The sequence below is a fragment of the Sprattus sprattus genome (assembly GCF_963457725.1).
Source record: "Sprattus sprattus genome assembly, chromosome: 6".
Taxonomy (NCBI): domain Eukaryota; kingdom Metazoa; phylum Chordata; class Actinopteri; order Clupeiformes; family Clupeidae; genus Sprattus; species Sprattus sprattus.
The window spans coordinates 35,259,443-35,275,554 of record NC_137925.1 but is presented as its reverse complement, the minus strand read 5'-3'; the positions used below and the strand labels follow the sequence as shown (position 1 = coordinate 35,275,554).

At 41.5% G+C, this 16,112-nt stretch overlaps 1 protein-coding gene across 1 annotated transcript; it reads right to left on the bottom strand.

Annotated features, from left to right (window-relative positions):
• Window positions 1-951: 951 nt before the first annotated feature.
• On the bottom strand, window positions 952-15,801 carry LOC308367132 (organic cation/carnitine transporter 2-like; the record flags this gene model as incomplete). Its single annotated transcript, XM_080840950.1, has 10 exons — window positions 952-1,039; window positions 1,165-1,300; window positions 1,441-1,623; window positions 10,608-10,822; window positions 12,189-12,280; window positions 12,490-12,631; window positions 12,876-13,047; window positions 13,312-13,466; window positions 15,132-15,235; window positions 15,442-15,801. The coding sequence occupies 10 exons, from the start codon at window positions 15,799-15,801 to the stop codon at window positions 952-954; spliced, it is 1,647 nt and encodes a 548-aa protein (XP_080697076.1).
• Between the last annotated feature and the right edge of the window lie 311 nt (window positions 15,802-16,112).

Below are 16,112 nucleotides of genomic sequence, written 5' to 3'. Positions count from 1 at the left end.
CACCACGGCGAAGCCATTTTGTCTCGACTTTCGATTTTGACTTTGACCTACCCGCCACCGACAACGGGGGCCAATGAAATTTCATAACATGGAGACACAGCCAATCACAAGCTTCTTTTTTTTAAAGAATCATTTTCTACCAGTAGCGGCCTGAAATGCCTGTCTCTAACGTTTTATTGAAACGTCTCTGATAGTAGTTCTCTCGCAGATTTTAAGTAATCTGATCGGATCGGTTTGATCGGCCGTTTTGAGAACTCCGATCGATAACGATAAGGGGGATATCTGCCGATTACGATCGGCGCCGATCAGATCGGAGCATCCCTACATTTCACGTTTGGCCTGCAAGTCCAGTTTTGAGACTGCTTCAGCTTAGCAATACACCATTTTCGCCGTCAAGCAAGTGAAGAAGAAGACCTACTTTTAGAACCAAAATATACTCGACAATTGCCCTCTCGCTCGCCTCCCTTCTTGAAGCAGTGGTAGTGCGTGCCTCCCTTGCAATATTTTTCAATGCGTTTTCAGCTCATTTCAAAAGGTTCTACGCTTGCGCACGCATGCGTAAAACCCAGTTTGGAGTGATTGCGCAATCCTAGGGGAGGCACTGCCTACCATGCTCATAGACTCCAATGCATCTGCCTCCCTTGACGGCACGTCCGCTATTCATTGGCTGATCACTGTCACTGGGAACCGGAAATGCTCAAATTCAGCGATTTTGATAATAAAATGCTCGAAATGATCGGAATCATGCAGAAATGACACTCGTAACACAGATAACTACTGAAATATGAATATTTATTTTATAATACATAAATATATATGATTATTATATATATATTTTTTTAATATTTTTTTTTTTTTACTTTTCAAAATGACAGGTGAGGCTCTGCCTCCCCTGCCTCCTATGACTGCACGTCCCTGGTCTTTAATGGGATGTAGTGTTGATATGTCCTGCTAGGCATCGGACTTCTCCATTCCGATCCCAACTTGTATATTTTCCTTTTGGCATTTTTTCTTCGCCAGTTTTTGTTTTCGGCAAAACCTGTGAAACACAAATACACACACACACCAAAACTTTGTTTTCAGAAATACCAAACCATGTATCTTTCCAAATTATGCCACTGGCAAGACACAGCACAAAAATAGTTGCAAATGTCAGCTACCTACCAATGGACGTGTTTGACCTGACTAATAAGTTCAGGAAGCTCCTTATCTTTTGTTTCTGGTAGCATTATACTCAAGACACCGCTCATGATGCTTATAACCCCCATAAGAATATAGGGTAATACCTTGTTATAAGTTCCTATAAATCAGTATAAAAATAAATGGGATGAAAGTTAGTATATAGAACATGTAAAACCAAATAAAATGAACAGGTTAGATTTTTCACTGTACACACTACTAAGATAATTCCAGTTATGTTTTATTATGAGGCAGACCTACCCATATAGGCTACATATGGAGAGACTGTGCTGCCAAGCCGAGAGGCCATGGAGGTGACCCCCAGCCCCATGTTCCGCACCACAGTGGGGAAGAGCTCCGTGCAGTAGAGGTACAGAAAGCCAAAGGCCCCTGTGACACAGAGCTTTCCTGTCATCGCCAGGGCGATAGTCAAGGCATTGAGTTCTGCAAGAGACAAGGAGGTTCAAACCACGCCTCAGGTTCATGTTGGTTTGGGAACAGGCACGTGCACAGATAGACCCCTAGTGGTGCTCAAGCACATGCCCTTTTGCCCTGGATGAGAAAAGTGCCCCTACTGCTGGAGCCAACTTTTTTCTTCATCATTAGTGTGCTTGCCCGAAGGGAAGCACAGTATTGTTCTTCGTAAGTTTTCTTTATTCTCCCCGCTTTTCTTGCAGCTAACTACGCCTCGCCCGATTGAGATAGAGACGCCGTTCAAACACCAAAACGTCCAGCCCGATCTGGTGAAACCTGCTATATCTTTTTGTGGCGGTACTCCTTGCCACTCCTTTTTTATTCCTCTTTTCCATCACCTTTTTTCCCCATAGACTTGCATGGCAGAACTCTGTGCCATTATGACATCATAATAGGGTCATTAAACGGGCTTGCACCTGTGCATCACTGACACCTGCGCCAATGTCTCAAGGCTCCTCTTCTCTCTCTGTCCCTCTCCAATCAATTGTATAACTAGGAATATTAAGAGACACCTTCCATACCAGGGCTCTACTCACTCATGCATACTCACTCATGTTTACTCACTCGTGCATACTCACTCATGCATACTCACTTGTGCATACTCACTCATTCATACTCACTCATGCATACTCACTCATGTTTACTCACTCATGCATACTCACTCAAGTTTACTCACTCATGCATACTCACTCATGCAAACTCACTCATGCATACTCACTCAAGTTTACTCACTCGTGCATACTCACTCATGCATACTCACTCATGTTAACTCACTTGTGCATACTCACTCATGCACACTCACTCATGCATACTCACTCATGTTTACTCACTCATGCATACTCACTCATGCATACTAAATCATGTTGACTCACTCATGCATACTCACTCATGCATACTCACTCATGTTTACTCACTCATGTTTACTCACTCATGCATACTCACTCATGTTTACTCACTCATGTTTACTCACTCATGTTTACTCACTCATGCATACTCACTCATGCATACTCACTCATGTTTACTCACTCATGCATACTCACTCATGTTTACTCACTTGTGCATACTCACTCATGCATACTCACTCATGTTTACTCACTCATGCATACTCACTCATGCATACTCACTCATGCATACTCACTCATGTTTACTCACTCATGTTTACTCACTCATGCATACTCACTCATGTTTACTCACTCATGCATACTCACTCATGCATACTCACTCATGCATACTCATTTGTGCATGCTCATCCAGCAGGGAGAGCTGGAGAGCTGACACCTGCCCCAATTCCAAGGCACTTGTTCTCTCGGTCATAGCCGCAACAGAGCAAGCACACTCTCGCAGTTCGTTCACGAAACGCATTCTAGTTTATTTATTTATTCTCCCCGTTTTTCTTGCAGCTAACTACGCCTTGCCCGATTGAGATAGAGACGCTGTTCGAACACCGAAACGTCCGGCCCGATACGGTATAACCTGCTATATCTTTTCGTGGCGGTACTCCTTGACACTCCTTTTTTATTCCTCTTTTTCATCCCCTTTTTTCCCCATAGACTTGCATGGCAGAACTTAGGGCATTATGACATCATAATAGGCTCATTAAACTGGCTTGCACCTGTTCTTCACTGAGCTTCACTGACACCTGCGCCAAATCCAAGGAACCTCTTCTCTCTGTCCCTCTCAATTCAACTTCGAAAAAGAATAAGAGTAACTACGTTCAGTTCGTTCACATTCTAGTTAGTGTGCTTGCCCGAAGGGAAGCACAGTATTGTTCTTGTCAAGTTTTCTTTATTTATTTATTCTCCCCATTGTTCTTGCAGCTAACTACGCCTCGCCCGTTCGAGGTACAGACGCCGTTCAAACACCGAAACGTCCGGCCCGATCCGGTATAACCTGCTATATCTTTTCGTGGCGGTACTCCTTGCCACTCCTTTTTCATTCCTCTTTTTCCATCACCTTTTTTCCCCATAGACTTGCATGGCAGAATTCTGTGCCATTATGACATCATAATAGGGTCATTAAACGGGCTTGCACCTGTGCTTCACTGACACCTGCGCCAATGTCTCAAGGCTCCTCTTCTCTCTCTGTCCCTCTCCATTCAATTGTATAACTAGGAATATTAAGAGACACCTTCCATACCAGGGGCCGTATTCACAAAGAATCTTAGGGCTAAAAGTAGCTCATAAGTGGCGAATTTAGGAGAAACTCCTAAAAATAATGGGCGTGTCAGTCTTAAATGTAGGACTCCTAATTTTTTTTACTAAGAGCAATTCACAAAATATTTTATCCCTAAAAGTAGCACCTAAGTCTAGGACAGCTTAAAACTCCTCATGAGGACTCCTAAGTCACTAAGACCTATTCACAAAAAATCGTAAGATGGCTGCAGCCGACTTGGAATTGATAAAAGACATTGCTTAAACCGTGAAGGTATTAATATTGTCGTAGAATTAGCGCGAGATGCAATGACGCCTTTAAACAACGATGTGTCCCGAAGTGAAATGTTTGGACACATAAAGATAGCCTATTTGGCTTCGCGGAAAACGCAAATGACGACACTGGGGATCATCATTCAGCCGTTTAATTCATCAAACTATCAACGCACTGTAGACCCCACATCATCCAACAGTTGGATGTACCGATGACTTGTGCATTTCAACTTAGAGCGGTCTGCAGCAGGTTTTTGAGAACTTACCAGCTGGATGCCGCTGGGGTGACAGTGGCTATTGGTCCTGGGACCAGTAGGCTTTCGCTTAGGCTATACGTTTCACGTTCGTTTCGCTTTGATCAATTAAGATTGGAGGGCTTAAAGGGCCGCATGTGCTGATATTTGAAGTGGTCAAGGGCTGGAAATATAATAGCCTTACAGTTTGCTGGGTGCTTTAATTATTACTGCCTTGATTACATGCAATTGCCATATTTTATATTGATCGCTTTATATTTCTCTTAACGTGCAAAGTGTCATTCCCGTTGGATGAACAAACTTGTTATCATTTGTGTGCATTCTGCTAACTGCACTGTCCATAACTATTTAATATGACTTAATTTGAAGCCTAGGTTATTCTCTTATTTTCAGTCGATATAGTGGGATTGTTAGAGAGACGTCACGAATGAGTTTTTAATGAGAGAGCCTGTCAACAACCAATCACCGTCCTCACCCCTTCTAAACTCGTGCATGAGAAGCGACGTCATCCATAGCAACTGAGTTTTTATCTTAAGCTTAGGAGTTGGTATTATCCTTAGTATGAGTAGGTCTCAGAGCCGTTGTGAATCACTTTTAAGAAATTACTCCTACGTAAAAGGTTTTAGCGCGAGTTAGGAGCACTCCTACACTGCAAAAATGCTTTTCTAACCTAGTGTTATTACTCTTATATTGAGATACTCACTCATGCATACTCACTTGTGCATACTCACTCATTCATACTCACTCATGCATACTCACTCATGTTTACTCACTCATGCATACTCACTCAAGTTTACTCACTCATGCATACTCACTCAAGTTTACTCACTCGTGCATACTCACTCATGCATACTCACTCATGTTAACTCACTCATGCATACTCACTCATGCACACTCACTCATGCATACTCACTCATGTTTACTCACTCATGCATACTCACTCATGCATACTCACTCATGCATACTAAATCATGTTGACTCACTCATGCATACTCACTCATGCATACTCACTCATGCATACTCACTCATGTTTACTCACTCATGTTTACTCACTCATGCATACTCACTCATGTTTACTCACTCATGCATACTCACTCATGTTTACTCACTCATGTTTACTCACTCATGCATACTCACTCATGTTTACTCACTCATGCATACTCACTCATGCATACCCATTTGTGCATGCTCATCCAGCAGGGAGAGCTGGAGAGCTGACACCTGCCCCAATTCCAAGGCACTTGTTCTCTCGGTCATAGCCGCAACAGAGCAAGCACAATCTCGCAGTTCGTTCACGAAACGCATTCTAGTTTATTTATTTATTCTCCCCGTTTTTCTTGCAGCTAACTACGCCTTGCCCGATTGAGATAGAGACGCCGTTCAAACACCGAAACGTCCGGCCCGATCCGGTATAACCTGCTATATCTTTTCGTGGCGGTACTCCTTGCCACTCCTTTTTTATTCCTCTTTTTCATCCCCTTTTTTCCCCATAGACTTGCATGGCAAAACTTAGGGCATTATGACATCATAATAGGCTCATTAAACTGGCTTGCACCTGTTCTTCACTGAGCTTCACTGCCACCTGCGCCAAATCCAAGGAACCTCTTCTCTCTGTCCCTCTCAATTCAACTTTGAAAAAGAATAAGAGTAACTACCGTTTCTAACCTAATTACCGTATTTCCACTTCGTTAAGGTGAGTTGAATGGCAGCATTTTCAGTGAACTGACTGAAATTGTAATGGAAACTGATAGTGTTAGCCGTAGCAGCTAACATATAAATTAACGTTACGTTAACGTTGGAGATGCCGCTGCCTGTACGTCTCCCATCCACGGGAGTATCCACTGGCAGTTTCAGCTAGCCGTAACGGGGGATCATTATCCTTAATTCAAGTTGTGAAGTAAACCTTTGAAGTAATTCATGAATTTAGTTGTGTGGATATAGTGAGCTAAAGCTTGTATTCCTACTACGGTAACGTTAGCAATCTTAGCTGTGTTAAGCAGCTGTAATATCTGAGTACGGGGCTAAACGTAAGCTACCTAGACCTATACTGAAAGAATGGTTAACTTGTTAGCTCACCAGTATATTTATGTGGTTGGAGAGGATTCAGCGTGACCGATAGCGTGAGTTAACATTAACCCGTGTCCTGGGAGTAATGATTCATGAGAGACCTTGTAGAACCTGATAATGTAATAATTTCCTGATAACGTAATAACCCTGATAATGTAATAAAAAATCCCTCATAAGTCCCTAAAAGATGTAATAAAACCTGATAATGTAATAATATCCCAATAATGTAATAAAGTGCATTTCCCAATAATGTAACAATCGCCATACCAATAATGTAATAAAATGTTACATTAATTGGAAGTTATTACATTATCAGGTTAGCCTCAATTTTGCAGAACCTGATAATGTAATAAATTCCTGATATTGTAAAAACTTTGGTCAGTGCTGAAATGTTGGGACACCAGTTATTCAGACCAAGTAGTGATGCTGTGTAGACAACCACCCACTATTGTTTTGCTCATATTTTGATCCCAATGGTATAGGCCTCGCAAGCCAAACCTGTACAGCAAGAAGCTGTACAAGGGTCTGGCACAACACGATTTTCAGTGTGGGCGGGATTAACGGTTGTCTGTTAAGTTGCCTCTGCACGCAATGCCACACAATAGGAATGGCGCTACAACCAATCCAATCTATAACATACCAAAATGTTCTTATCTTTTCTCTATTAGTTGATTACCACTGAATATCCCTTTCACCATTGTAAAAATTGTGCATTCGCAATCATATAAAATATATACTGTATCTGCTAATAGTGAAGCAGCAGGTCTCTGGACAGCTTCACTGTTTGGACCTCTGAAACTGGAGACCTGATGCAACAGCACCAACCAAAGTTATTACAATATCAGGTAATTATTACATTATCAGGTTCTGCAAAATTGAGGCTAACCTGCACTTTATTACATTATCGGGGTATTATTACATTATCAGGTTTTATTACATGTTTTAGGGACTTATGAAGGAATTTGTATTACATTATCGGGAGTTATTACATTATCGGGAGTTATTACATTATCGGGAAATTATTACATTATCAGGTTCTACAGACCTTGAATCATTAGGTTAACTGAAAAACGTTTGAGGATGTACCTGGACAAAGCATAGCTGTTGTAGTGTGCTCAGTTTTCGAAAACTAGACTGAAACTAAGAAGGATAACTATGACTAAATGTGACTAAAACTAATATGCATTTTTGTCTTAAGACTGAATCTAAAATAGCTGCCAAAATGAACACTGATATAGGGGACCCCTTAATCTGCAATTCATGGTTGCTAGCTCTAATCAGATGTACTAACTAGGCTTATAAGAGAACACTAACTTTTTATGCCAACGAACACCAATAACTAGAACTAATTTGACAGACTATAAACCAATGTGATACACGTGCTCTCTAGTGAAGGATGCTGCCGATGAGAATATGACCCAGTAATCCGAGCGCCCCTCATCCACAATGCAATGCCGTTCAACCATATACTCTGTGTGAAATTGTTTGAGTGATGCTTGATTTATGCCATTTACCCATATACTCTGTGTGAAATTGCTTGAGTGGAGTTTTTAATACCAATGTTTTATGCATTATTATTCATATACTCTGTGTGAAATTGCTTGAGTGAAGTTTAAATAACAATGTTTTCTGCAATATTAGCCATATAAATTGTGTGTGGGCTCTCTGAAACTAGCGTGTGAGACAAACCAGAAATGTGAGAAGTTGCTGCTGAGATAAATGTTAGTGAAGACTTGTACTCTGTATACGGAGGAATATGCATGTAAAATCTCTGGGTGTGCTTAGAAGCTTACACGGGGCACACAGGAAGAGGCCCCTGATAACACAGGAAGCAAGGGGGGTGTCACTGTGCAGACTAAGAACCTAGGTTGCTAGGCGACCCAAGGAGGAAATCAGCTGTTGAAGGAGTGGGGAGGGGAGAGTGGTAAAAGTTTAAAAGCCAAGTCAGCTGTGGATTTTCGCAGTCTTTTCTATTTGCGCGCTGAATTGACTCAATTTGTTCCTCTGTTCACTTTTCACTTATTTCTTAGTTTATACTCTTTTGTAAAGGTCCAAAGCCTATAGTCTAGTGTTTTTATTTTTGATTTTGTGCTTTGAAGCACTCTTGCCTCTTTCATAATAAACATCAGAGGTATTTGTTAAACTCCGTTCACCTGCGTCTGCGTCCGTTCCTTGTTTGAGTGCCACTGAATTCGCGAAATCACCTTACCCATTAGCGCGTCCAGGAACCGTGCTGTGACTTTGATAAGGTTGCCTATTAAAGAGGTGGGACTATTGATGAGCCGTAGTGTTCGGACGGCCGTGTGACGGGGTAAGTGTTCACCTTTTCCTTTAAGGGAAAAGAATACAATAGTGGGGGCTAAGAGGGTTCCCTTGTTGTCTGGTGACAGAGACACCTAAGGTGGAGCTATAAGGAGTGTCAAGATTTCCGAACTAGTCTGTTTTAGATGTTAGTGACAAAGTGCCATCTTAGTTAATTGTGAGAGCTGTCGAAAAGGCTCTCGGCGTCGAAAAGCAAACAATTAATTATTAATGGAGGTTACTAAAAGATGCATCTTTCACTAGCTATACAGTAAAAGTGCTGCTTAACAAAAAGGTCTATTCAGTGTCACTGCAGATGGTTACACTGGAAGGCTGGCAGATTCATCCTACAACCTGCATTCAACGTTGTACTGAACACAGAAAACACAGTACTATACAGATTTTGTTCTCAGATATCAGTCTGTGAGGCCCCTCAACAACATATGCGCACTCGGCCACTGCAGTTGCTTGTGCTTGATGGCCGCAACAGAGCAAGCACACTCTCGCAGTTCGTTCACGAAACGCATTCTAGTTAATATTTAAGAATAAAAATGACTCTTTCTGTTATCAATTCCCCCAAATGTGTTTTGATATCTGACGGGGCATTTATTTGAGTTATTGTGAGAATTTCGCCCTGACATGCTCTGCAGCGCTCACAAGCCCCACCGCGCCCCTCCCTCCTCCTCCTCCTCCTCCTCCACTTAGTGCTCATGCAGTGCTGAGTGCCAGGCCAAACCACTGCAGCCTGCTTCTTCTCTGACCCGCAGCATCAGACAAACAGGTAATGACAGTGTTTTGCAATCCCCCAACGTTGTTTGGTGATGAATTAACCACAACATTAGCGCGGCTAAAAAAATAAACAAACAAAAAACTCAAGAAATCCGTGATTTCAAAGCCTTGTCCAGCTGTTTACTGACGTTTGTCATGTTAAATGAAGAGAAAGAGAGGGAGAGAGATACAGAAAGGCAGACATGCAGGCAGGCAGGCAAACAGGCAGGCAGGCAGGCAGGCAGAGAATTTAAAGGCAGTTTTACGGTTCTACAAATTAGACAAGTTCACTAGTTTTGTAATGTAATTATTGAAATGAAAGGTAGGTCTTAAGTTGAGCTCATGACAGTCTGGTGAGGTATATGGTGGTATATTATTAGTGCAATGCTGCTATGGCTTCAACTTAGTCAGAAAACTGTTGTGTGTACTGTGTTGTCAGCTTTACATAGATAATGTAAGTCACTCTTGATCATTATGCACAACATTGATTTATCTCATTTACAAAATGTGCAGCATAATGCCAAGAAAAGAGAGATTCCAAAAGCAGAAGGACAAGAAACTGCAGCAGGCAGCTCAGGGTAGCAGCTCTTTTATCTTGGGTCAGGCCATCAACCAGTAAAACAAATGAGGGAGAATCACCCTACCTGCTTCAGATCATGGTTGAGGAAGGACAGACAGAGTGTAGGAGTGAGTTATGTTCAGGAAATAATTTGACTTAGTTTGTTAACAAAAATAAATATTAAAGTTGAGAATATATTACTGTGTTTTTTTATTTATGTAATTATTATTATTATTATTAATTTCATTAATCATTTCGGCGATGGGTGTCCTTTTTTTTGGTTTGAGCACCTGTCACCCAAAATGTCTGTGCATGTGCCTGTTTGGGAATGTAAACTCATACAGTGGAATTCTAGTGTAGGCACATGTGGCAGAGTTACTGTTTTTTTTTGTTTGTTTATGAAATAAGTAGCATGACAATTAGTTGCATACAACTGCAAGGCTCATACAGTGTATGTCCATAGGAACTCAAGTCTGTCACAGTCAAAGTATAGGAGTAACTGAACAACTGACTGAGTAACTGACACACTCACTGGCATAAATCAATCATAACAAAAGGACACATGGAAACCCGTCCACAAACCTTCAGGAACAAATTTGATGATCAGCAGCAGAGCACCACAGACGATCAGAGAGAACGGCAGAGTGAAGCGACGAGGAGCGTAGCGCGCAGCAAACCACATGGCGCTGTAGCCAACCACCTCACTACTGGCGGCTATGACGCAGTTCAGGTAAGGATCCCCATCCATATTTGGAGTGTTTAAGGAAAGCCCATAGTATGTCAAAGAAACTGTTATCCTGTAAGATAAGAATATGGCGAGGGTTGGTGAGTATATGGTGAGGGTTGGTGAGTATATGGTGAGTATATGGGGAGGGTTGGTGAGTATATGGTGTGTATATTGGGAGGGTTGGTGAGTATATGGTGTGTATATGGGGAGGGTTGGTGAGTATATGGGGAGTATATGGTGAGTACACTGCAAAAAATGCTTTTCTAACCTAGTGTTATTACTCTTATATTGAGATGAAAAATCTAGTTGGTCTTGTTTCTAGCTAAATTGTACTTACCTAGTGCTTTCTTGGTAAGGTTATTTTTACCTATTTCAAGCAAATATTACTTATTTTAAGAAATCTTAACGAGCCAAATTTGCTTAACGCACTGGCAGCCAAATTTGCTTGTTTTAAGCAAAATCCTGCATAAATATGTAATTATTTGTCTTAAATCTAGAGGGGCATTTTTTGCAGTGTATACGTATGGTGAGTATATGGGGAGGGTTGGTGAGTATATGGTGAGGGTTGGTGAGTATCTGGGAGGGTTGGTGAGTATATGGTAAGTATAAGGGAGGGTTGGTGAGTATATGGTGAGTATATGGGAGGGTTGGTGAGGGTGGGCCCCTGCACAGCACAGGTAATGACAATGGGCCTCATTCTCGTACATTTTCTGAAGTTTCTTCTGAATGTTTTCTTACGGACTTCGGAAAACAAACGTCAGAAAAAGATCTCCACCTGATTCATGAACGGCTGAAAATCGGTTCTTACGCAGTCGAAGTGTTCTCAGCTGTGCTCCCTCGAATGAGGATTCTTAAATTGAAAGCACGTTCTCATGCAACTGGATTTGCATACATACACACGCCGCCAGCTCCTTATAAGGCCACGCAACCATAGTGACGTGTCCAGTCGGAACAGACCGAATCCACGCGAAAGCAACTCGAAAGCATATCGTGTCAAAGCGGAAAGCGGGCACCGGTCGAGTAAAAGCAGATCTAACATCACTGGTGCAGAGGTAGAGGTACTGTTGCAGAATGTAGATGTGTCCATTCTATTCCACTATGGGACATCTTGTGTTTTTTTGAGGAATTGCATTTAAGAAAACTCTGGGCGATTTACGACTGCTATTTCGCATTTTCAAATTCTGGTCAGAACAAATCCCAGATGAGAAAACTTTTATGAATGCCAAATTTTTTCCTAAGTGGAGTTCAGAAGAAATTCCTTCTTAAATTCTTCTTAACTGCGTTCAAGATTGAGGCCCAATGTTATTTAGCTACCATGTATCATCCTGACTGAATTACTGTAATTAATTGAATAGTTTTCAAATCATTTAATTTTTCTAAATTAAAGTACTTCTTCCACCAATGATTGATTGTTCTGTGTTGCCACATTTACTCACCAAATGATGATGTTTATTATTGTGGTATTTCTTATGTTTGAAGTCCTGAAAAGATCCATCCACGTATAGCTCTTCTGTCCACCAGCACTGTCCTTTTGTCACACAGAAACGGGAATACATTTCTCTAAGGATTAGGATTGGGATAAGGATTTAGGTCTTCACATATGAATACGCCTACCTTTTCGTACAGATCATTCTAGAACTATTTAAAATTAAATTATTAGAGCAAAACTAAAGCTTTTAATCTGCACATCTATCCATGTACTGTACGTTAATATAAATATGGAAAAGATTTGATTACCATCAGATCTGCGGTGTCGTCTTGCTTGAAGATGACGTCAGGAGGAGTGATGCCATTCTTCTTGGCAGCAGCTCGGATGATGGCCTCAGCCTCTTCCACTCGACCCTGAGACAGTAGCCAGCGAGGAGACTCTGGTATGTACCTGAGAGAGAGATATAGAGACTCTGGTATGTACCTGAGAGAGCACTTGGCAAGGTTTTGAGTTAAGTTGTCAGGAAGCAAACGCCTTCAGTCTTCCTATCACAAGCTTATCATAGTTCCGAGACTTGCTATCAGTATGATCATAATAAGAAGGATGGTACAAACAGAAAGGCTGTTACTATACTATAGTGCATCACTAGAAATTTCAACAAATATTGGAGAGTTTTACCAAGAGGAGTGCTTACCACCACATTGGTATGTACAGGAATCCTGGAACGGACAAGGTTAAAAGAAGCATTCTCCAGTCCCGGATGAAGAAGGCAAAGAGTGGAAGGCACATGTAGCCGAAAGCGTATGAAAGGGTAACGCCCAGAGTAGCAAAACTTATTCGACATGACTTATTCAGAAGCTCACATCCTGTTAACAAAGGAGAAACAAATATCAACAATCATCCACAATCCAACTTAAACCCATGAATCCTGATTTCACAAAGTAAATAAACTCCTAATGCTTGAGGGCAGAGATCCACCGGGGAATATAATAATAATAATAATAATAATAATAATAATAAACTTTATTATAATACTTTAATATAAGACTGTGGTTTTCACAGATATCTACCTAGAGTCGGTGGGTAAAGAGATGACGTGCATTTTCCCTGTTTAAAAAACTACACTTTACCTAGAATGAAAGCTGCGCAGTAATTGGCTATTTGTCCCATTCCAACAACGAAGTAAAGCACAGAGAACATCTCCCAGCTGTTGGAGGCAGCCTGAATGATACTGAAGACAGTCTGCACTGCCATGGTGCCGAAGAAGATGAGCTTCCTTCCATACCTACACAAAATGGAGGCATAACATCAGGCCACGGGCAACAAAAGACAAACTGATGAAAAATGTAATTGGAAGTTTGTTTGATGCTAGAACTGGGATCCAGGATGGTCACACATCTAAAGTGTTTAGCACTTCTCTCTCTGTTATGTAGTCCTCCAGCTGAACAAATGCTAGTATTCATTCATTGCCATGGTATTAAATGTGGACAACGTTCCCAAGCTGGTCAAGCATGAGGACAACAGTAATGTAAAGATTGATTGGGAGAAACTATCCAATGATGATGTCCTCAAATATTGCTTCAGGTCTGATGAACTTTTGAGTAAGGTATATCTTCCCATGAATGCTATTTGTTGCACTAATGTGAACTGTGATGACTCCTCCCATGGTGCATGTTTGTGTGATCTTTATAACAACATAGTTAGAGCTCTTCTTGAGGCTAGCAGGTGTTTATTCACTCACTCCAGGAAGGCCAAGAACATCAAGCCAGGGTGGAATACATTTGTAGCTAGCCATCATGCTGAAGCCAATGCAGCCCATAGGGCTTGGGTAATAGCCGGTAGGCCCAGGCAGGGACCTGACCTTGATTATAAAAAGAAAATGAATGCTAAGTATAAATATGCTCTGCGCTATATAAACAAACAAGAGCAGGTGCTGGGTGCTCACTCTATGGCTGATAATATGCTCAAAAATGACATCACTAGCTTCTGGAAGGAGGTAAAAAACCCTTAATAGGGCTAAAGCATCTCTTCCACGCAATATAGAGGGGGTAACCGATGTAGTGGCAATTGCTGACCTATGGAGGCAGCATTATGCAGAACTGTTTAATTGTATTAAATATGAGCCTTATCATATTGGCAAAATAGATCAAGAAAATATTTGTTTTACCCCAAGTGATGTTCTTAGTGCCACAGGGCAACTTGCAGACAAGAAAGCTAGTGGCCTGGACAACATCACTGCAGAGCACCTTAAGTTAGCTGGGCCCAGGTTGGCAGTGCTATTGTCTATGTACTTTACTGGAATGGTGACCCATGGTATATTGCCAGAATCCATGATGTCAGTAGTTCTTGTCCCAATTATCAAAGATAAGGCTGGTAAAATTGGAAGTATTGATAACTATAGACCCATAGCACTTGCCAGCATTCTGTCCAAAGTCCTAGAAAGATTAATCCTTGACAGGATAAGTGAATTCATAACCACCACTGACAATCAGTTTGGCTTTAAGCCCAAGCATAGTACTGACCTATGTATTTATGCTCTGAAAGAGGCAATAGACACATATAGAAGGCAGGGATCTACTATGCTTATAGGGTTTATTGATGCATCCAAAGCATTTGACCGCGTCAACCACTTTAAGCTGTTTAGTAAGCTCAAGCTTCGGGGTGTGCCCAGTAGCTTAGTACGCATCCTAGCTTACTGGTATGCGAACCAGAGCATGAGTGTAAGATGGGGGAACATCTTATCTACCCCTTTTAAAGTTTTAAAGATCTGGGAACACTGGCATAAGTGCCTTTTTTCTTCTTTCCTTGTGTATTTATATTTATTTATGATTGTATGTATGTATATTTATATGTAATGTATTGATTTTATATATTGTACATCTTCCATGTGGGCCTTGAGCCTGTAATAAAGTTTATTATTTATTAGGTGACAATGACTTGTGACGATTACCTGTCAGATATGATTCCTGAGAGAAAGGACCCAGTCAGCACTCCAAGGAAGAACACAGTTACGGTAAAGGGAGTTTTCCAAGCGTCCTCACACACCAGATTCCACTGTGGAATATTGAATGTCAACTGTTCACGGAACTTTAACTACAATTTTCTATGATACAAATACTTAATGCATAACCCAGAACCTTTTGGATACCATCTCGATTGGCACCTGGACACCTATGCATTGCTACACCTTGTTGACAAACAGTTTACTGCTTGTATCAGTAAGACTGCCTAATATAAGATTGGCTTCCTTACAGCCTCACCTCAGTTACAATGGTGGACACGTATCTCTCCTTGCTGAACACCCAGCCATCCAGACAGCCCTCTGTGTCATTACTGAACACAGCATCAGAGTCCCCCTGTTCAGTGTAGCGTCTGCAGTGACTCAGGATGATCTTTTCTTTCACTTCCTCAGTCGGGATGGACAGATTGTAGCCCAGTCCTCCATAGCTACTGTTCAGGAATGGAAGCCTGCAGTGGTGAGGAGGAATGTCCGCCAGGAAAACCATCGCCATTCCCACATATCCATTGGGGATGCTACTGAGGCTCAGGAGAATGAAGATCAGTTTTTGATAAGGCCCCCAATAGCCCAAAAATGATGTGACTTCATCATAGTCTCTCATTGTACTTTGGTGTTTCTCCAAAGCTTTCTTAGGTTGAAATTATCAAAATACTGGTGCCCTCTGTCAAGACCTTTCTTCAGTGCTTCACTGTCTGTCTGTCTGTCTGGTTCTGTGTACCAATGATACGTCGTTGATATTTAATGATCTTGACACAACTCAACCATGAAATCCAGGGGCGAAGTGCTTCTTCAGTTTGTGAAAAGGAAAAACGTAATAATTGACAGTGTCAGATGATGCCTCAGGAGTCTTTTCTACAGGCTCAGCATGCTTACTTGTGTGCATGTTTTTTGTGAGTGCTAGTCAATCCCTAC